The sequence below is a fragment of the Protopterus annectens genome, chromosome 9.part0 (genome assembly GCF_019279795.1).
Source record: "Protopterus annectens isolate FY-2018-M chromosome 9.part0, PAN1.0, whole genome shotgun sequence".
NCBI lineage: Eukaryota > Metazoa > Chordata > Ceratodontiformes > Protopteridae > Protopterus > Protopterus annectens.
In genome coordinates this window covers 639,409,190-639,431,975 of record NC_056743.1, presented here as the reverse complement: position 1 = coordinate 639,431,975, position 22,786 = coordinate 639,409,190, and the positions used below count along the sequence as shown (strand labels likewise).

General features: G+C 41.0%; 1 protein-coding gene across 3 annotated transcripts in view; it reads left to right on the top strand.

The window, feature by feature from the left end:
- Positions 1-22,786, top strand: part of EHMT2 (euchromatic histone lysine methyltransferase 2) — a 1,701,692-nt gene that overhangs the window by 997,663 nt on the left and 681,243 nt on the right. For all 3 annotated transcript variants that reach the window (XM_044083219.1, XM_044083218.1, XM_044083217.1), the window contains one exon: positions 5,615-5,797. In XM_044083219.1, coding sequence (XP_043939154.1) covers positions 5,615-5,797 — 183 coding nt within the window. The remainder of the gene's footprint in view (positions 1-5,614; positions 5,798-22,786) is intronic.

The following is a 22,786-nucleotide window of genomic DNA, read 5'->3' as shown; positions in this document are numbered from 1 at the left end:
TTTCATCAAACGACTTCATCAGAAAACAAATTCACTATGTTACACCTTTATAAATACTGTATTCAGTTAACAGTCAATAAAACAAGTAGCAAAAACAATTAACCATTTAAACTTTCTTTACTTTCATTCTTCTGTTTTTTAAGAAACACTTGATAATTCACTGCCTCATTGAGTCCTGGACTTCTATCTGATCTCAACTTTATTTGCCAGGAAGCTTCTCTTTTTTCCAAAAATAATTTTAAATCACCTCCCCTTAAATCTAAATACCCTTCTTCTATAACCGAAAGTAATGATTTCTTAAAGTTGGGGCAACTCAATGTGTTTGTACAAAGCACTTTTTGTATCTTTCTTTGTAATGTAATACTGGTGTTCCTTAATATGTTCCAACAGCCTTCTAGTGGTCATTCCAATGTAGGGACACCCTGAGCGCACACACTAATGTACACAACACCCTTGGTTTGACATTCGAGTCTTTCTTTCAGTGTAATAGTATATACTGGATTGTTTAACATAATAAAAGGGCCCTCCAAAATATAGCGGTAAATATTGCACTGTCCACATTTAAACATTCCCTTCATTTTGTTAGATGGAATATTACCTAATATTTTAGTATTATCTTTTTGTAACAAGTTTTTTAAATTATAACTGTTCTTGTAAACAAACCTGGGATTATGTCCTATCACTTTGTACAACTCCTTGTTACCTTGTAAGACCTTCCAGTTGTTATTTATAATTGATTGAATATTACCACTATCTACTGCCATATCTAGGGTGCAGGTCAAACTTCTATCTTCATCTTCACTGAAACACTGAAAATCCTAAAGTAGGTGTATTGTTTGGGATTCCGAAATTACACAAGTGTTTGATTACCCCCCCCCCCCCTTTCGGACAATAGTTTCTGCTCCCAACTATATTACAGAGGGGACAGCCCTGGTAATTGATTCTGTACAAAACCCTTTAGTTAGCAGGTTGAAGTCCTTCATTTTTGATTCTTGGGATTTCTTGAACCAATTTCGCGATTTCAGCAACTTATATGAATACAACACACACACAAAAAAAAGAAAATAATGTGTACCATTGATGTCTGTTCAATGTTTACTGCTATTCCCCGTGATGATGGAGTAGAGTTTGTCAGAAGGTTTCTTGTTAATTATACTAATTTCACGAACTAGCAAGTTAATGTTTATTGCTGTTTAATAGAAGTTTTATTTGACAACAGTTATTTTATTTTTAATACATTTTTAAACAATTAAGAGGGATGGCTATGGGGTCGCCAGCTGCCCCATCTTTTGCTAACATTGTATTAGGTGGGTGGGAAAACAGTGTATTAAGTAATGCTAGAAGTCTTTTTAGGTGTGTTTTTACAAACGCTTTGCAGATGATTTGTTTTTGTGCTAGAGGGTAGTAGGACTGTCAGAATTTATTGAAAGAAATTGAGAGGTCCACTTTTTTGAAATTCACAATTGGGGATGTAGGCCACACAGTGAATTTTTTGGATGTTACCATGTCTTGGAATGAGACAAGTAGGGAATTTAACAGCAAAATACAGTTTTACTAATAGTTATTTACATCAAAAGAGTAACCATCCAAGTTTCATGAAAAATAATTTGCCTACGGGACAGTACATTAGAGCTAGTGGGATGACAACTGATGAGGTAACTTTGAAGGAAGAATTTTGTCTTATTACAGACATATTTATTAATAGGGGATATAAAGAAGACTTTTTGAAGCAGCTAGAACATGAAATAATTGAAAAGGGTCCCTTGTATTTTCCACCAATTTTGAAGTGCCCTTTTATTAGTAATAAAAAAAAGAACTTTGGCAAGAGATGACGGTGGAAATGAAGATTAAGATAGAAGTTTGACCTGCATCCTAGATATGACAGTCGATAGTGCTAATATTCGATCAGTTATAAATAATAACTGGAAGGTCTTGCAAGGTAACAAGGAATTGTATCAAATGATAGGATATAACCCGAGGTTTGTTTACAATAACAGTTATAATTTAAGGAACTTGTTACAAAAAGATAATACTAAAATATTAGGTAAAATTCCACATAACAAAATGAAGGGAATGGTTAAATGTGGACAGTGCAATATTTGCCACTATATTTTGGAGGGCCCTTTTATTATGTTAAACAATCCAGAATATATTATTACATTGAAAGAAAGATTTGAATGTCAAACCAAGGTTGTTGTGTACATTAGTGTGTATTCAGGGTGTCTAGCCTTCTATATTGGAATGACCACTAGAAGGCTGTTGGAACGTATTAAGGAGCACCAGTATTAAATTAGGAAGAAAGATACAAAAAGTGCTTTGTACAAACACCTCGAGTTGCCCCAACTTTAAGAAATGTGTATTTTTGGCTATAGAACAAGGGTATGTAGATTTAAGGAGAGGTGATTTAAAATTATTTTTGGAACAAAGAGAAGCTTTCTGGCAAATAAAGTTGAGATCAGATAGAAGTCCAGGACTCAATGATGCAGTGAATTTCAAGTGTTTTTTAAAAACCAGAAGAGTGTATGTTAAGAAAGTTTAAATAGTTAATTGTTTTTGCTACTTGATTGTTTTATTGATTGTTAATTGAATGTAGTATTTATAAAGTTGCAACAACATTTTTAAAGGGTGTAACTTATAGTGAATTTATTTTTTGATGAAAGCTGCTAATAAACATTGTGGACGCTAAAGCTTTTGTGTTGATATCCTTGCTGACTCAACTATGAGGTGTTCTTTATTTGGTGTTTTATCTGTTCCTCAGACTCCAGCATTCTTAATTTCTTGACCATACTTTTTAGTCAAGGAGCCAGTTCTTCAACAATTAAAATTCAGTTGGCAGCAATTTCTAATTTCCATAGTGGATTTTATGGTCAGTCATTCGCTTCTCATAAACTTTGTAAAACCTTTTTGCAGGCAAATTCCCTTTGAAACCTCCATTTTAAAGTCCTACCCCTCCCTGGTATCGTAATCTGGTACTGCAAGCCTTAATCTACCCACCTTTTGAACCCGCACATGACTATAGTCTTAAATTTCTTTCTTGGAAAATATTATTGTTGGCCATTACTTCTGTCAGATGAATTTCAGAAATTCAGGCCTTCTCTGTGAAGTCCCTGTATCTGATTTTTCATAAAGATAGGGTTATTCTTCAAACTAATGCATCCTTTTTGCCAAATATAGTATCAGAGTCCCATATTACCTAGTCAATCAGTTTACCGATTTTCTTTCCAAATTATTTGAACAAAGGCGAATACTTACTTCATTTACTGGATGTTCATAGACAACTGTTCTGTCTGCATAGAGCAAAGGACATCAGAGTTCATATGAGTTATTGGTTTCATTTACAGATGTGAAACTGGGTAAACCAGTGTCCAAAGTCACCCTAACCAGGTGGCTTACAGGCTGCATCATTTTTTTTTAGTACAAAAAAATTGGATGTTTCTCTACCAAGGCAGATACCTGCTCATTCAACCAGGTCTGTAGAAACTTCCTCTGTTTTTTATTCAAGAGCTTCCATGGATGAATGTGTACGACAGCAACCTGGGCTTCCCCCTATACCTTTATCACTCATTACAAATTGGATTTGATGGCAAGAAACAGAGCATCATTTAGCTCAGTGGGTTTTAGGAATGTCCTTCCTCAAGTCCACCCTGGGATTTTGGTAGCTAGGGACTCTGTCCCATCAGTTGAGGACAGAATAAAAATGGACAACATCAGATAAAGAAGTTATGTACTTACCAAAACATTCCATCTGTGTTGTCCATTTTCATTCTTCAACTCCCCGTCCACCAACTGCTGTCCTTTTGGTTTTTCAGGAGGAGTGAGTGGATATGAAAATATTTATATACTCCAAGTATTATAAAGCCCCAGATATATGGCCTTGTCTAGACTTTGTTCATATAAGAAGTTTTTTTTTTTTTTTTTATTTATGCTGTAGCCAGCAAATGAGGTAATCGGGGTTGGTGCATGCTGGGCAAGGGAAAAGCTTGAGAGTTCTAAGTTGCCACAAGCTTTTGCAATGGTTGAGTTGGATCTGACAGATTGGATCTGAACCCATCAGTTGAAGAAGAATGAAAATCGACAACACAGATGGAACGTTATGGTAAGTACAAAACTTCTTTTTTTCAGCATTGCTTGATCTTTTTGTAATTCTGATACCCGTGCATTACTCTGATTACCATTTTCTGATTTATGCCCTATAGTGACCTATAGGAGCAGTCTTTGTTGGGAGTGTTTTTATTTTACAGCCAAACGTTTCACATCCCTAATTTGATGTTATGGAGAGGACAGAGTCCACTATGGTAAGAAGAGCATATAATTAGTGAGAACATCCCAGTTTCCTACATTTTTTGTTGTTGCTTTGTAAAGCTTCATTTTGTGTAATGCTGTGGCGTATTTGATTTACACTATTTTAAGTTGCATCTGAATGTTAAGAGTTGAAAGGGTAGCTTGTTTTGTGACTTAACTCTTGAGTCAGTTGTAAATCCAAACCATATTTTCTGGGTGAAGTGTGTAAATGATCATCTCTGTGATCTGAGACGACTGATCAATAAAAAGGTCTACTGCAGTGCAGTTGCTAAGGTTAAGACCACTTCTGAAATCTGGACAACCCACCAACACCAACTGCATGATGTCAGAGATGATGTGATGAATAACAGGAAAAAGTAATATTAGATTTCATAAGAAGCCAAACTCGTGTGCTGAATATTGCAGAAAACAGCTTCAGTCAGAAGTTAAAAGTGCTACTTGTTTATATATAAACGGAGATATATAATAAATGTTTATAAATCAAAGATGTGCTACTTATTTAGTACATTTCTTATAGGTATTGTATTAACATGAAGGTGTAAGATAATCTATATACGAAAGTGTATTTGCAAAATACTTATTTTAGATTTTTAGATATGTACAGTCATATAGAGATTTGATATATATTTATTTATAACTATTTAATTGGTTTTATATTATATTTAGCTTATTATTACATGTATTTTATAAATGTATTTTAAGAATACTATAAGCATAGCTGAATGTTTATGATAGGCTGTAGAAGGCATAGATATGTATATAGCGGTTTGGGAACACTGTGAATGAAATAAGTACTGCTTGATTTGAAATATATTAATTAAGAAAGGAAATGACATCATCATGACACTGTTTTTAGTTTAAATTGAATAGATTGTGTTTATAACTTTGTCTGATGAAGTACAGCATTTGATTGTATGAAAGCGCTCACAGTACGTTGGTTTGGTTTTAGTTAATAAACGGATATAGTTCAGTGGCCGTTCGTTCTTGGATTATTTGTTAGCCCTTTGCCGTTTTCACAGTTTGTTTTCTGGATTTTTACTGTGCGCTGAGTATTGCAGAAAACAGCTTCAGTCAGAAGTTAAAAGTGCTACTTGTTTTTATGTGCCATTAATGCATGGGATTAAAGTGAAGAAAATGTGCTAAAATATAAGTTGTGGAACTGTCCTTCAAGTGGTTTAACCTGTTGAATTACTTCAGGCTTCAAATCCATACATGTTTTTTCTTTGCTTACTTTATCTTATTGGTACAGGAACACTAAAACTGGTCACTGTTGCACTCTGTATAAATAATACACTTACTCTTTATTTTCCAGCGCCCGGATGAGAGGCAGCACAGAAAATAAGAGGCAGCCAGAGCCTTTGCAGAAGAGCTCTGAGCAGTCATCTGGACCATACATCACCCTTCCTTCAGGTGTAATTCTCTCAGCTGCTGGCCTTCCCCCTGGTCCTGCACATGAGGCACTTGAAAAAGCATTGGTCATTCCAGAAATAGAGACGTAAGTGCATTAATGAACTATGTTTGTATATATTGGCTGTGCTCAGTGACTGAATCTCTTATTTTTTTGTTGTTTAAGCAGCATTATTGTTTGGCATTTTTCTCATCCGTTTAGTGACTTGACAGTACTGTATTTTAGCATTTTTTTTTTTTTTTTTGTTCAGAACAAAGATGTGGATTATTTTTTATTTACTTTAACAGAATCTAGGTCCTCCTTTCTAACTGTTGAGTACTGGGGCTCAATTATGCCTATGTCATACATTTTAGTCCATGGCTCACATTTTGACTTTCTGGTTTATTTAGAACTGCAAACACCTTTTTTGTGTGTTATAATATAGAATGATACTGTCAAGTTTCACAAATGTGAAATGAAATGGGGGTTATGAAATGACAACTGAAATTGATCTCTATGTATTAGGCACTGCAGCCTTTGAATGCTGGGTTATGTAATTTTTGTTAAAGCATACTTTTGCCCTATCTACATTTCCTTTCCCAGAATGTATTTTTTACTTGTACAATGATCCCTATGCTTCCACTCATTAAAAAAGAAAACAGTTTCCACACGGTGGCATTTCTAGCCTACTCAGCTTTCTCAATGCATACTATGTTGAGACCGAATAAAATCTCATATTTACGTTAGTTTATTTCCCTTCTTCCATTATTTCACCAGTTACACTTGAAAGTTGTCTGGTGAGGAAATCACTAATAGCCCTTTTCAAACTCACTGGTCTCTTAAAAAATACACGGACAAAAATTTCAAAGGTTTTTTATTTGGTACAACTACTGACAGCATTATTTTCCTCCTCCAGTCAGAGGGTGAAGGAGTCTAATAATGACTGAGAACAACTACACTAATTAGATGAGTTTAGCAAGCCAGGGGATGTTGCACTCTGGCTTGACCTAAGTTAGGAGCGAGGAATACAGTACCCAAAACTCACAAAATTTCAAAAAATTATGTTAAGATATTTCTTTACATTTCTGCAGCAAAATTTTACAGATTGTGTAGCACAGATGTAGGAAACAAATGTGAGTTGTTTCAGAAGAATCGGTGACATTTTTCTAAGGATTTGCAGAAGTACATTGCGTGTTCATTATACTGCTCTATTGCAGTCCTCATCATTGAGATATCTTGCCATCATGTAGCCTGATGGTCTGCTGAACATTCAGACCCTTACCTTCTCCCAGTGCTTAGAGCTGACCCCCCACCCCACACATACATGCATTAGTGGTAGAAGAAAGGCTGTATTTGACACCATTTTCAGCCCTTTCTTGCCACAGTGTCTTCAGTCCAGTAATCTGGCCTGTTTCAAGAGAGATAAGTACCTCATGGGAGATTTTTTTTTTAATTTCATTTGGTACCCTCTGACCTCATCTTTGTCAGCTTGGCCCCAGTGTTCTCACTGGGACTACCAGCCTTCCTCCTAACTCCCCCAAGTTACCCAGGTATTGCTGGGGCCTGTCATGAATACCAAGAGGCCCCGGTGTGGTGCCCTGTCCACCCCTCATGCTCCTTGATTGCATCCAAGGGCAACTTTGAACCATACCCCCTGTTCAGGGAGAGTATTGAGTGCCCTTCCACCCAGGATGGGCATGCCATCCCTTCCCTGTTGCTCTCTCCGTCACCCAAGCCATTAATTGAACCAGGGGCCAGGGTCTCCTGGTTGGACCTTAAGGCTTTATAGGCTTTATCCCGCTGTGCTACTGGAATGGCATTTGTCTTGTATCTTAATAGTTTGTGTGTGCGTGTGTGTGCGTGTGTGTGCGTGTGTGTGTGTGTGTGTGTGTGTGTGTGTGTGTGTGTAGAAATTGTTAAATAGAACAAATGCTTAGACAGTGGTAAGCAGATTCTCATTAGGATTTTCACCCGTTTTCCTTTTTGCTTAGGCCCAGAACACATTGTTGACAGTCGTCCCCACTGTACCAGGGATTTTCACCCGTTTTCCCTTTTGCTTTTGCCCAGAACACATTGTTGACAGTTGTCCCCACTGTACCAGGTTAACCTCAAAAATGATCATAAAGAGTGCACAAACTCTCTGAGAATCTGCAACTCTTTAGAGGGTGTGCCTTTGGTCCCATACTCCTGTGATGATAGCCAAGGCCTCTGAGCGCCTGTGTAGTCAGTGCAAGCAGTCAGATAAATTACATAAGGAGAAGCATTGAGAAACTGAGGACAACATGAATAAAACTACTGGTTTCCCTAGGTATGGTGACAGCAAATCTGGTGAGGCATTTTCACAGTCCCTTACTTTGGAGTCCATTTGGCAGCGGCCTTTAATGCCATTACTTCACAAGCTGCCACACTTTTGACTGCTAGTATATCCTGCCATACTGAAACCAGGGCAGAGAAGGAGATGACGCTAACCCTTCATTTTTAGTTCACGTGGAGGTTGTGGTTAACGTGACATAGAGATCCCTTTGGTGATCCCTTCTGAGAAACTGAGGCCATAAACATAAGTTTGCCCTGGGCAAAGCTTAGCGTCTCTTCAGCTTAGTCCACTTCCCATGCTTCTTCACTAGAATTTTTCCAACTGGCTTAGCTGATACCCAGATTCTGAAAAGGTTGAGCTGGACTGTGTGGGCCAGAGGTCCCATCCTCGCATTTGTGACTCACATTGAGAATACCTTATCTTCTGCCTTGAATCCAGAGGGTCTGTTTGGAGACGCCCTTTAAAAGATATAGAAGTTCAGGTCGTAGTCCAGAGAATGCTGGCAGGCACAAGTCAGACTGACTGCTTTAATGGGCCTTTCAGAGCATAGAGCCGTAGCTGTTTTTCCAGTCATGGATAATCTGGAAGATACATTAAGTAATGCACTGTTGGAGCTGGATTATTTAATATTAAGTTGTCTATCTCACCTTCATTCTTGCTGTTTGGGATCGGAGCCGATCCTCGGCTCCGACTTGGCCATCTTCAGTAGCTCGAGAGCTGTTTACTGGGTCGAGGCTACCCTTTATCCCATGATGCCTAACGACAGCTACCCAGATCTCGTTTGCCGCTTCAGCTGCGAGGTGTGTCGTTTTCTGGCTCAGGCTTGTATATTTCAATTTTTTGTGTAAAAATATTCTCTTAGACCCTTTAAACTAATAGATATTTTACTGTTCTTAGTTTTATTCTGTACGTGTTGTTGAGTACTTTGTTCTTATTAGTTTCCCTTTTATTTAGAACTCATTTAGAGTTCTCCCCCTTTTCCCTCTCCCTAGGATAGCCGTTTAACTTAGAGGCTTTCTGTTCCTTTTTTGCTATAGTTAAAAGAGACAGAGGTTATATATTTATAGGTGTACTTGTTTAGAGTAGTACTTGTCTGTCTGTGTTTACCTTGTGGTACTTATTTTTTTGTAGTTGGGTCATGTCTAAGGAAGCTAAAGTATATGGCTTTAAAAAGTGTGAGTCATGCTGTCAGAAAATGTCTCTGACAGATGGGCACACTAGCTGCGTTTATTGTTTGGGCACTGTTCACCTGCAGGACTCTTGTTCTATTTGCTATGCCTTTAGTCCAAGAGTCCTGCAGGAGCGTAAGAACAGATTGATCCTTAGGGGTCTGTTAAAGCCTCAGGATTCACCAGCAAAGAGTTTGCAGCCAGTGAAATCCCCAAAATCCACTAAACCGTTGGCTCCACCTTCGGAGCCGACTCCTGTACAGGATTTACCAAGTATGTCGGTTCTGGCTGGCACCGACAAGACAACCCCTCCTTCAGCTCCATCGGATGTTTTGGAGCAGTCTCAGAGCCATAAGAGACTGAGGTCCCCTTCATTAGAATCAGTTCATTCGGCTCCTCTGTCTCAATTATTGCAAAGTGAACATAGCCACCACTCTTCACACTCCTCTCGATCCTCTAGGCTGTTGGATCATGATGTGGAGAGAGTAGTAAGTAGGTTGCTTAAATCACAGGCACTAGCAAAATTATTGTCTAGCCCTCCTCACCAGGTATCGGCTCCATCCACCTCTTTTTCTGTTCCTCCTCCGACTCCATTGAGTTTGGAGCCGGAGTTCGTTGGGGTTAGAGTAGTGGACCTGTCTGCTCCGATCACCATCTCTCCTTCGGCTCTGACTTCAGCTCCGATTACCTCGATAGTTCCTTCGATCGAGGAATCTGGATGCCAGGGCTCCCTCATCGGCTCCGAGGGGGCGAGTGGCATCGGACCCTTGTCCAACACTGTTCTTCCTCTCGGAGCACCGGTGCAGGTGAGCTTGGCTCCAACATTGGCCTCTGAGCAGTCCTCCATGGCGCGGAGAAAGATTCCTATTTCTTCAGAACCAGAGCTTTCTGTGCCTCGAGGCAGAGACTCCTTTGAGTTCATTCAGAGTGTTCTGTCCCGTGAGACGGCTCCACTGCCAGCTCCACCGGCTCCGTCCCCCGTAGTGTCTGTGCCAACCTCTGCTCCTTCTCCAGACTCCAAGCGTAGGGAACCGATGCCGCAGGACACCCCATTGGGTGTTTCCTCTTCTTCCGAGGCCTCCCCTGATCACTCAGAGGAGCCCCCTCGGAAGAGGAAGCACATTGACTCCCCTGAGTCTGTCACTTCTGATACAGACTTAGATGAATCGGAAGGGTCCCCGAGATCCCCCTCTGAAGATGTTTCCTTTTCGGACATCCTTGAAATGCTTAGGCAGAGGGGGACTGGACTCCCCTATCCCGATGAGTTTGTATTCCTGGACACTTTCGGTTCCCGACCTTCCACCTCCTGGGTTTCTCTTCCTTTCGAACCACTTATGTCTGTAGTGGCTGGAAAGGCTTGGCCAGCTCCAGACACAGTGGAACCAACTCCGAGGAGACCTAGTAAATTTATTACAACCCCCCCAGGATAAGCAATTCCTTTCTAAAGGTGTGCCCATTGATGCCATGGTGGTAGCAGCAGCCACCAAAAAAGAGTTGGCAGAGACCTCTTCTTCTGTTCACCCCCATAACAAGGAGTCTAGGACGATGGACAGGTACGGAAAGCAAATGTTTGCTTCAGCGACCTTCTTCATGAGGACTCTGAACTATCTATATCATTTTACTCGCCTTCAAAGGGATCTCCTTAAAGAGCTTGGAGATGCCTTTCAAGATCCTACAGCTGAGGGAGTACAAGCCAAAGTAGCTTCCCAGCTAGCGACTCTTAATTCTGTAGTTAACTCCAACATGAGGCTCATTTCCTATGCAGCCAGTGGAGCAAGTAGAGCCACAGGCATGGGTGTGGGCCTCAGGAGGCATGCTTGGATGCGGCTGTGTCACTTTGCGGAACCCTTTCGAGCGTCCTTCACCAGTACCCTCTTTGATGGCTCCTTTCTCTTTGGGCCACAGGTGAAAGACACGTTGACTAGGTGTGAGCAAGAAGGCAAGACTCTCTCTGCCATGGGAGTCCGTTTTTCCACTCCCTCTAGACCTTACCCCAAGGGTCAGAAGAGTGGGAAGATGTGGTTCCGCAAATCTCAGGGAGCCTTGCCTGACACACATGGTGATTTTTCATCCAGAGGCAGAGGGGAAACAACAATAATAGACGCCACCCTCGTGGCAGAGGGGGTCCGCAGAACCAGGGCAACAGAGAATCCGTCTCTGACAAGCCCTTCCAGCATCCCTGAAGGGTTGCCCGGCTGCTCACCTCTGAAGGCAGTTGGGGGAAGACTTTTGCTGTACCCAAAAGCCTGGCAAAATTTAACAAGAGACAGATGGGTACTATCCATTATATCCGGAGGTTACAAAATTCCCTTCTATCAACCCCCTTACAGTCAAAAAAGGCGTTTCCAGATGTTCCACCCAATCTGAAGGAGCAAGCAGTGATAGAGGTTTCAAAACTGCTAAAAAAAGAGCCATTCAGGAAGTCCCCACAGGCAAGCATGGATACGGAACTTACTCAAGATTCTTTTTGATACCAAAAAAGACAGGGGACTGGAGACAGATTCTGGATCTCAGCAGACTAAACAAATCTGTACGAAGAACAAAGTTTCGGATGGTCACGCTACAGTCCATTCTACCCTTCCTGGGTCAGGACAATTGGATGTGCTCTATAGATCTTCAGGATGCGTACTACCATATCAAGATGGACAGACGCTCCGGGAGATTTCTTCGCTTTTGGCTGGGGGCCAGTCATTACCAGTTCAGATCTCTGCCCTTTGGTTTCACCACAGCCCCCAGGGTGTTCACCAAATGTATGGCAGTTGTCACGGCTCACCCAAGACGTCAAGGATTCCAGGTATTTCCATATCTAGATGACTGGCTCCTCACTGCTACCACCAGGCATCAACTCTTACAAGCGCGGGATTATACAATCACATCTTGCACCCAGCTAGCTATTACAATAAATTTAGAAAAATCTGCCTTGTTGCCCTTAGTCTATCACTTACATAGGAGCAGAATTAAACACAAGGGAAATGTTCGCAAGGTTACCACTGGAAAGTGTGTCCACAATTCGTCAACAAGTGCAAATCCTAATGCAGAGCAAAAGGGTCCAAGTCAGATATGTCCTTCAAACTCTGGGCTCCACGGCAGCTGCTATTCTTCTACTTCCATTAGCCCGTTTCCACATGAGAATTCTTCAGTGGCTTCTTTTCACGCAGTGGTCTTTCCAGGAGCTACCCATGTGTCACATGATCCTGATTACGGAGGCATGCAAAAGGCACCTTTCTTGGTGGATGGTCTTCCCACTAGTGACTCAGGGCAGACCTTTCATACAGCCCCCTCCGGTAGCCACAGTGACTAGAGACGCCTCCCTGATGGGGGGGGGGCATAATCTGGGCAGGACAGTCCAAGGCACTTGGCAACCTCACGAGTACCACCTGCACATAAATGTCCTAGAAATGAGAGCCGTGTTCTTAGCGTTGCAAGCCCTTCAAGACTCTCTTTCTTCCGGGACCATTGCAATTCAAACAGACAACATGTCAGTGGTGTGGTACATCAACAAGCAGGGCGGAACCAGATCCCACCCCCTGGGTCGAGAAGCACTCAGACTGTGGCAGTGGGCGATTTCCTCCCAGCGTTTTCTGATTGCGACGCACATCCCTGGGAGATCCAACTTCATAACGGACAGGCTCAGCAGTGCTATCCTCATGCCTCACGAGTGGTCTCTGATTCAGGAAGTTGCGGATCTTATCTTCCACAAATGGGGACAGCCTTGCTGTGATCTTTTTGCCACCCCTTTCAGCACCAAATGCAGCAACTACTTCTCCCTTCTTCCGCTTCCAGGTCATATACCCAGAGACGCTCTAGTCCACGACTGGCCTCAGGGACTTCTTTACGCCTTTCTTCCGTTTCCCCTGATACCGAAACTCACACAGAAAGCAAAATTGTTGGGTTGCAAAATGATCCTTATTGCCCCCTACTGGCCTCGACAGATATGGTTCCCATTCCTGCACCACTACCTTCTCGATCAGCCCTGGACCCGATTCCAGATCTCCTGATTCATCAATCAGGTGGGTTGCATCAATCCCTCCAAACTCTCCAGCTCACAGCTTGGTGGCTCTACTTCCAGCCTTAGCCAGGCTTCCCAGCATTTCCCCAGCAGTCCACTAGATTATCGTTTCCTCACGTAAGTCTACAACGAGAAAAACTTATGCTAGCAAATGGAAATGTTTTTCTTATTGGGCAGAGTCTAGGAATGTGGATCCCTTCTCAGCCCCAGTCCACGGAATTCTTGAATTTCTAACCCAACTTTTTCACTCCGGGGCCGCTTACTCTACGATTAGGGTACAATTAGCGGCCATTTCTAATTTTCATATCGGTTTGCAAAATTCTGACATCATGTCTCATAAGCTCTGTGAAGCTTTTTTGAGAGGAACATCTCTTCTTAGACCTCCAGTGAGAGATCTTCCTCCTCCGTGGGATCTTAATTTAGTCCTAACTTCCTTAATTCTGCCTCCTTTTGAACTGGCAGCATCCTGCTCCATCAAGTTTCTGTCTTGGAAGACACTCTTTCTGGTTGCTATCACTTCAGCTAGGTGTGTCTCAGAACTTCAAGCACTATGTGTTCGTCCTTCTTACCTGGTGTTTCACAAGGACAGAGTTTCTCTGAGGACTAATCCTTCGTTTCTTCCTAAAGTCTGCTCAACAAATAATTCAAATCAATCTATAGATCTCCCTGTGTTCTTCCCCAATCATAGCAGCAAGGCAGAGTACAAGCTTCACCAACTGGACGTTCACAGACAATTGCGTTTTTACCTACATAGAACTAAAGAAATAAGAAAGTCAGACCAATTATTCTTTTCTCTTGCCTTAAACAAACAAGGTCTCCCAGTTTCCAAGGTGACCTTATCCAGATGGTTGTCCCACACTATTACATTTATTTACCAGTTACGGAATAAAGAGTTACCAACTAAACCGAAAGGTCATTCTACTAGGGCTTTAGCCACCTCTGTAGCTTTTCAGTCTAGGTTGCCCATGGATTCCATCTGTGCAGCTGCCACGTGGGCAAACATTCATACCTTTATTTCTCATTACAAGGTGGATATGGTCTCTCGGAGCAGAGCTGACTTTGGTTCCACTGTTCTGAAGAGTCTGTTCCACTGAGCCACCCAGGATGTTAGGTGCTGGGACGCTGTCCCAAACAGCAAGAATGAAGGGCGAGATAGATAACTTAACATTAAGAGGTTATGTACCTACCATAACATTCCATGTTAGTTGTCTTCATCTTGCCTTCTTTCTTGCGTCCCTCCCTCCATCCCCCTGTCCTAGTGGATCGAGAGGAGTCCTTTTTCACTGGCCGAGCATTCTTTATTGTTATTCTTTTGGCTAGGTCTTCCTAACCTATTCTAGATTTTAGGATGCATGGAACAACCAGGTTTTTGATAACTGGTTTCTCTCATATTATGTCTGGGATTAGCTATTTCAAACGAGATCTGGGTAGCTGTTACTAGGCATCATGGGATAAGGGGTAGCCTCGAGCCAGTAAACAGCTCTCGAGCTATTGAAGATGGCCAAGTTGAAGCCTAAGATTGGCTCAGATCCCAAACAGCAAGAAAGAAGGCGAGATGAAGACAACTAACATGGAACGTTATGGTAGGTACATAACTTCTTATTCCCTTATCTCAGGAAGACTTGACAGTTTTGCTATATCCATGGTTTTCATGAGTTTCTGTAGAATAACCATCTGGTTAATTCAGCTGTAGTGTCCCTCTTCCAGGAGGGGATCCAACTCAGCTTCGTCCTGGAAACTCTTTCCCAACAAGAGAGTTCAACTCTTGACTGATTGGGAAAAGTGTTGGGAAGAAAACTTCTGCAATCTTACCTTTGAGTCCTGAGCTTTCGTCTCTGCTGAATAAAATGAGACTTAAGTCTAAGGAGATCACTGACCTGACTGGGACAGGAGATGCTTGATTTATGATCTCTCTATTTTTTGCTCAGGTTGCCAAGCACTCTAAAAGGTTTTGCTGTGATTCATTGGGATGTATCATGTAGGGTAGCTGCTGCAGGTTCATTTCAGTTCTCCATAGACATGCCTGACTTGAGGACACAACCCCTGACAGATAGTTTGAGGGCAGAACTCCTAAATGCATCCTTGAATAAAGAGCTCTTCAGAGCTCCCCCACCCACCCACCTATGGTGAAACAGTATTCCAGTGACTAGACAGAGAGAAAAAAGGCATTACCGTGCAGCCTTTTAGGCAGCTTTTTGCCCAGCAAGTCCTGGTGTCTGTTGCACAGGCAAGAGAAAAGTAAATGCAGTAAAGTAAGGTGACTAGGTACAAGAAACAGTGACAAGCAGAATTATGAAAGAAGCTTTGAAACCCTTGGGGTAGTGACAGATGCAGCTGAACGAACGGTCATGACTCAGCCCTGCCACTCCTTTTTCTACCCACAAGAATCCCATCCCAAATGTAAACTCTTAACTTTCCTCCTAATCTTTCCTACCACCTTCCTGTAAGATAGGAGGGAATGTAGGGATTGTGCGTTACAAAATGGGAAAGCTTAATTGTGTGTTACAAAATGGGAAAGCTTAACCGGGGACTGGTGGATTTTAAACATCCAGAGACCAAGAGGACCAGTAAAAGTTATAAAAAAAAAAAAAAAGATTTAAGGGTATCCCTGCTCTGCATAAAGACCAAAAGACTATGGTTCAACCTCTGCTAAAAGAAATGGTAGACTGAAGGCCATTGTAGGGGCACTAAAAGGAAAAGATAATTCCATGTTCTATTAAAGGCTGCTTTTGCTACCCAGGAAAAAGGCTACCCAGGAAAAAGGCACTTGGAGACTTATCCTGGATCTCTTAAAACTAAACGTTCCTCCTCACTAAGAACAAAATGTTTGACCCTCGTTGTCATTTACTTTTTCTTTCCCCTCAGGCCTTCATGATTATCAGGACTTAATGGATGCCTACGTTACTCATTTCTGTAGACAGAGATCACTGGTTTCTAAGATTTGTAGCAAAGGGAAAACGTTTCTAATACCTTTCCTTTCCCCTTGGTTTGTTTTCTACAACCAGGGAATTTACAAGATGCCTGACTCCAGTGATCGTATTTTGTGGGATGAGGGGTGTCCACATGTACCCACACATTGATTGACTGATGCAAGCAGACTCTTGGAGGAGATTGAGGGTACTGAACTGTGCCCTTAAATGTTTTCAAACACTGTGCCTTTCACTCAACCTTCAAGACAGACTTTTCTCCAGCAAGGTGAATGGTGGTTTTGGAGGAACTGTTGGACATAGCCTAGTAATCTCTTGTGAACCCAACAGCTAAGAGCCCTAGCCAGTATAACCCATATTGACCCAATATATGGCCCCAAAGGACAATAGGATGGCATGGACTTGTGCTTATGTCTTGAGTATCTTACAGATTGTCCATGTACATAAGGACATAGGCACTACCCCAGAAGTGAATTTGTGATTTCCCTTCCATTGATCCAAATTGCATTTGAAGAGAGCCAGGGAAGGGCTCTTCTTAATGTGAATGGGAAGCTTGTTCCAAAGAAGGGGTAAACTCTGAGTGACCATCTATCTCCAGCATGTTTTGTTTGAGTTGCTGACTAAATTTAGATGACTAGATCAGATGATTCTCATGCTGTTTGTTTGATTTGCGGATGTGCAGCAGCTCCATCAGGGCTGGATTTGTGAGTGCCTTGTAGGTCAGGTCGCTCTTTAATAGTCAGTAGGAGACAGAGTAAAGGGATAGGATTTTTAGTCTATCTGCATAATTCATGTTTCACCCTCTCTTTGTGAGAAGCATCTGAGGTCAGTTCAGCTGCTGTAAGTGCCTAGACAAGTACCTGCCAAATGTCGCATTGTACTCTAATATTGGTTTAATGATGGCTGAGTACAGTGGGACTATAATTTCCTTGTATCTGGATGCTATAATTTTACTTATAAGTTGTGCCACATAGGAAGACTTCCTCACCACTGTGGACAAACAGTGGTCAGAGCTCAGGCTACTGTCTTATCTATTTACCTAGATCTATCACATGTAAAGCTACTGTTAAGGGTATGCTATTGATGTAATTTGCTGTGGTGTTTGACTTCCCCAAAGGGTATGAAAATGCAGCTTTTGCATTTAGTTTTAAGCCATTGTTCTGGTAGCAACCATTTGTCTGATCTAGACCACTCTTGAAGGATATCTACATCATTGGGGGGAATCAGTGATTGCCTCCAGTTTGGAGTCCTTAGCAGACTTTGTCATCCAGAGGCCTTCCGCATTAGCTTTGACTTTAAAGAAGTTTATTCCGAACAGGAGTGGTCCCAGCAGTGAGCCTTGTGACACATCATTAGTAAATGGCCTGTTGCTGAATTTGGATTCACCCACTTTACCCATGTGTCCTATGAGCCATTTGGCTATCCATGTAGTGATGCATGGATTTATGTCCAGTTTTCTGAGTTTATTTGTTATACTTGAGTTGGGAATTGTGTCAGATGCCTTGGCCAGACTGAGGTAGGTGTTATGTACTGATCTGATGTTGTCATTTTTCATTCATTCCTCAACTGTTGGGTTCGGATCTGATCCTGTGATCCTACTCTGCTGCTTCTTTCAAATCATAGTATACTTGAACTCTCGAGCTCTTCCCTTTACACACAATGCTGTAGTCACCTTACATACCTCAGATCTCTTTTGCTGCCATAATGTTCAGATGTAGATCGCGAGCATTCGAGTTGTGGGATTCCAAATATCTTGGTCTGTGAGTTTGGTTATTAGTATTCCTTTAGCTATTCTGTTATACTTATTGTCTCTGCCTCCCTTTAACCCTCATTTCATAAGTTTTTCTTTCTTCTTGTACTCTTCGACTGTATATACATTACCGTAGATGGTACTCGATTTCTTTCTTGTACTTGACAGTGCTCTGTTACCATTATCAGTAACTTGGTAACTCCTACTCATTACCTTTTTCGACTAAAAAAAAAAAAAAAAAACTTTTTCAGGCCTTTCTTTTACATCTGCTGCTACTTTTTGAAAAATGTCAGATAAGCCTTTAGGTTTTAAAAAAATGCGTGGTACGTGGCCTCAAAATACCAAAGTTAGATGCACACTTTGAATGCATCTGTTGTTTAGGATCAGGAAATTTAGATATGGATTATGATATTTGTAATTGATTCATCTCCCATGCTCTACTGGACAGGAAAAAGGAGTTAATCCTTAGAGGTTTGCTTCCTTTAAAATCTTTACCCACGGCCTCTGGGGCTGAAAACCCCCCAAAAGGCTTGAGAAAAAAGGAGATTCCCTTTCTAAGGAATCTTATAACAGATCACCAGAATGCACTTTGGTGTTGACTTTGGCTCCATCTTCAGAGCCACCTGCTAAACAAAAAAGTCAGATCCAAATGTATCAGATCCAAAGTTTAGATCTGACAAATCACCTTGGATCCATTCTCCTCCATTATTAAATGAGACAGTTACTTCTCTGCTCCTGTTGCCTTTTCTGGAGAAGTCTCCCTGCCACCACATTCGTCCATGGCTTTCTTCCTTCAGTCTTCTGGGAGTCTATCTGAGGCAGATGTGGACAGGATGAAGAAGTTCCTCAGGATGCAACTACAAATGGGAGCCCTTTTGGCTGTGACCTCATCAGGTACTGAGAATCTCCTTATTGCCACATATCCAAACATAGCTCCTTCTCCTATGTGTGCTTTGGTTTCAGATCCTTCAAATCTGAAAGCCTTGTTGTCTTCCTAAGATCCGAAGATATTGGCATCTTCAACTCCTATGGGGTCTCTGAGCTGTCCACCCCCAGGTACGTTGGATTTACATGAGTCTGAATCTGTGTTGGGTAGCTTAGCTCTGACTCCCTCCTCAGGTGGCTTAGCTGTGGCACAGTGGGAGCCGATGATCCGCAAGCCTGCTTGTTGGATCTGTTGGTTTCCTGCTTCTCCTAGGCACTCTTATTTTGAGGTAGTGAAGAGAACCTTCTCCATACTTATAGTTCAAATAACTCTGCCCTCCTCGGTTCCAACCTCCAGTCCCATTAGATTGTACTCCAGAGCCTCCGTCATCCATTCCACTGGAACAGCCAGGCCGAACCAGTCCCCAGGCCAGCCAGCAGGGTATCGTTATCTTTTCTGATACCTCCCCGGAGCGCCCCACTGTGGAGGTCCCACAGAAGAAGTGCAAAAGGAGGCACTTAAACTTTCCACAAGAGTCTGTTTCTGAAGACACTGATTTTGATGAAGATAAAGGGTCCCCCAGATCACCAGACTGGAGAGACTCCGGAACTTAATTCAAGATTCTTTTTATTGCCAAAAAAGGCTGGACTGGAGACCAACCTTGGATCTCATCAAACTAAATTGATTAGTTCAGAATACAAAGTTCCAGATGGCCTAAGTTCAGTCCATTCTACCATTTCTGCACAAGGGCGACTGAATGTGTTTCATAGACCTGGATGCATACTATCACATCAAAATGAACAGGAGATCCAGAAGCTATCTACACTTCGACTGGGAGACGGTTATTACCAGTTCAGAGCACTGCCCTTTGGTCTCACCACAGCCCCCAGGGTGTTTACCAAGTGCATGGCAGGGGCTACAACTCACCTGAGTCTGTGGGAATTCCAAGTGTTTCCATACCTGGACGACTGGCTCCTGACCGCTCCAGCCAGCATCAGGTAATTCAAGTGTGGGACTAGTTACTCCAGCTGTGTTCTGATATGGGGATATCCATCATTTACAACAAATTTCAACTCAATCCAACGGAAGCTTTGGAATTTGTCTGTGCTTTTTTCAATGCAGTCACTCAAATAGCTTCTCTCCCTTTATCTTGGATGCAGACAGTTCTTTTCCAGGTCAAAAAGATTGTTCAGAATTCTTCTCTTTCAGCCCGTTTGATATTCCCAAGCATTGGGATCCATGTCAGCAACAATCACACTTGTAATGCTTGCCAGGTTTCATATGAGAATTCTCTAATAGACAGTCACGGCTGAATGATCTATTCTCCAATACCCGTTATCCAGGCCACTCAAGATAACTCAAGTTTGCAGGAAATACCTTCTTTGCTGGATTCCCTCCAATCAAATACACAAAGGTCACCCCTTTGTTCTTCCACAGCCCAAGGTCACCGTGACCATGGATGCTTCTCGGGTCTGGTGGGGGGCATTACTTGGGAAGGACAGTCCAAGATACATGGTCACCCGAAGTGGTCATCTTGCATGTCAGTGTCATGGAAATGAGAGAGGTCCTAGCACTGCAGGCCTTTCGAGACACTCGCCCACCTGGAACTGTTGCAATTCAGGCAGACAAGTATGTCTGTGGTCTGGTACATCAACAAACAAGGGACAAGATCTTACCCTCTTTGTCGAGAATTCATGAGAGTATGGCAATGGGTGATATCTTCCAGTCACTTGCTGATAGCAACACACATCCTGGGGAAATTCACCTTGATTGGAGACAAGTTAAGCAGGTCTATTCTGATGCCTCACAAGTGGTCTCGCGATGTCAATGTGGCAGAGAGGGTTTTCTGTTGATGGAGCCAGCCATGCTATGATCTCTTCGTTTCTCCCCTCAACAAGTGCAGCAGGTTCTTTGCCCTGATCCCCAAGAGATCCTCTTCACACTTGGCCCTCTGGTCTCCTTTACGCCCATCTCCCATTACCACTCATTCACAAATTTCTTCTCACTCGACAGGCATGACACTTCCAGACATTTTAGACCTCAAGTTGACTGCATGATTTCTCCAGTTCTGTTGATTGCTCTCAATCATATTTTGCTGTCTTCCCATAAATCTTCCACTAGAAATATTTACAAAAGCAAATGGAAGATTTATTTTTGGGTACACAAAATGAATTTAGAACCCTTTTCAGCACCGGTTTCTATGGTTCTTGATTTTTTAGCCACAATTTTTAATGAAGATGCTAGCTCCTCCACCATCAGTGTACAGTTAGCAGCCATCTCCAAAGCTCATATAGAAGTTAATAACTTCACCTTAGCTTCCTCCAAGGTTTGTAAAACTTTTCTGAGAGGAATCTATTTACATAGAACTCCTTTAAAAAAATCCTACTCCTCCCTGAGTTTTAACTGTTGTTCTTCAGGCCTTTACTGAACTCCCCAAAAACAACACAAAAGAGAGAAAAAAAGGCCACAGCCTAGAAAACAACGCCAGTTCACAAATGAATGAATTTAATCCAGCTTAGCGCCTCGGCATAATAGCCTTCAATGAACACAAGTTACAAACACACACCCACTCCAATATATATCACAATTAATTAAGCAATTACATAAATTAATCAATTAGAAGACAAAATATCATTTAAAGAGAGAACTTCCAATATAAAAAAGAACTAACAAAGCTGGTTATACAAAACTTATAATAAACTTTTCCAATTTACTTCTAAATTTAAACCATTAGGTGACAGGGTGTTATATTTCAAAATATAAATAGTTTCTTTAAATAACAGAATATTTTTAATTAATCTATCGTCACCTTTCTTGATAAAAATATTTTCTAAAATGCAACATTCAAACAGTTCAAAATTACTATTATGACACTCCATAAAATGTAAAGCAATAGGACTGGTCAATACTCTTTTTTTTAATATCTCTAATATGTTCTTGCATTCTAGTTTTAAATTTTCTTTTTGTCTCACCAATATAATATAATTTACATGGGCATCTAACACAATAAATAACCCCTACAGAATTACATGAAAAATTATTATTAGGTCTAAATGAAATTCCATTAATATTATCAAAATAAGGTTTTACAAATTTACATATATTGCACTGGCCGCAAACATTATTACCTACTATAACTAAATTATTATATACCTTATCTAAGGGAGAAATATAATAAGTATTAATCAATTTGTCAGATAAATTTTGACCTCTTTTAAAAGATATTTTAGGAATAATTGGGAAAATCTTATAAAGATTTTTATCTGAAATCAAAAATCTCCAGAAATATTTAATAATATCCCAAATTTTGTCACTATGTATATTGTAAACAGTGACAAAATAAATATCTAATATTTCCTGAGTAGAAACCGTTGAGCATTTATTATTCCTACTAACAGAACTAACCTTATTCATAAAAGGTAAAAAAACACTTTCTTCTCTATTATTACTAATCATCAATTTATTACTCTTTCTAAAATTTATTTTATCCATTAATTTATCGATACAAAAATCTAATATATCAATACTATATCCTCTTTTCAAGAACATAATAATACTATCATAAATGTTCTTTTCTAAATCTAATTCATTATTACATAGTCTAGATAATCTGATAATTTCTCCATAAGGAATAGCAGATAATGTATGTGGGGGATGACAACTAGTTCCATAAAGAAACTGATAACCATCCGTAAACTTACGGTACACTGTAGTGTGAACCTGATCACCTACCACTCCATTTAGCATAATATCTAAATAATGAACCTCACTACCAAACTGTAAACCATCAAAATGTAAGTTATACCTATTATTATTGAGATCTGAAAAAAACTCATAAATATGTTCACTACCACCGCTACACAGAAAAATCAAATCATCTATGTAGCGGTAGTAACACAAAACATAATTTTTATAAAATGTATTAGTATATACATACTCCAACTCAAATTTACCCATAAAAAGGTTTGCATACATGGGGGCAAAAGATGCCCCCATAGCAGTA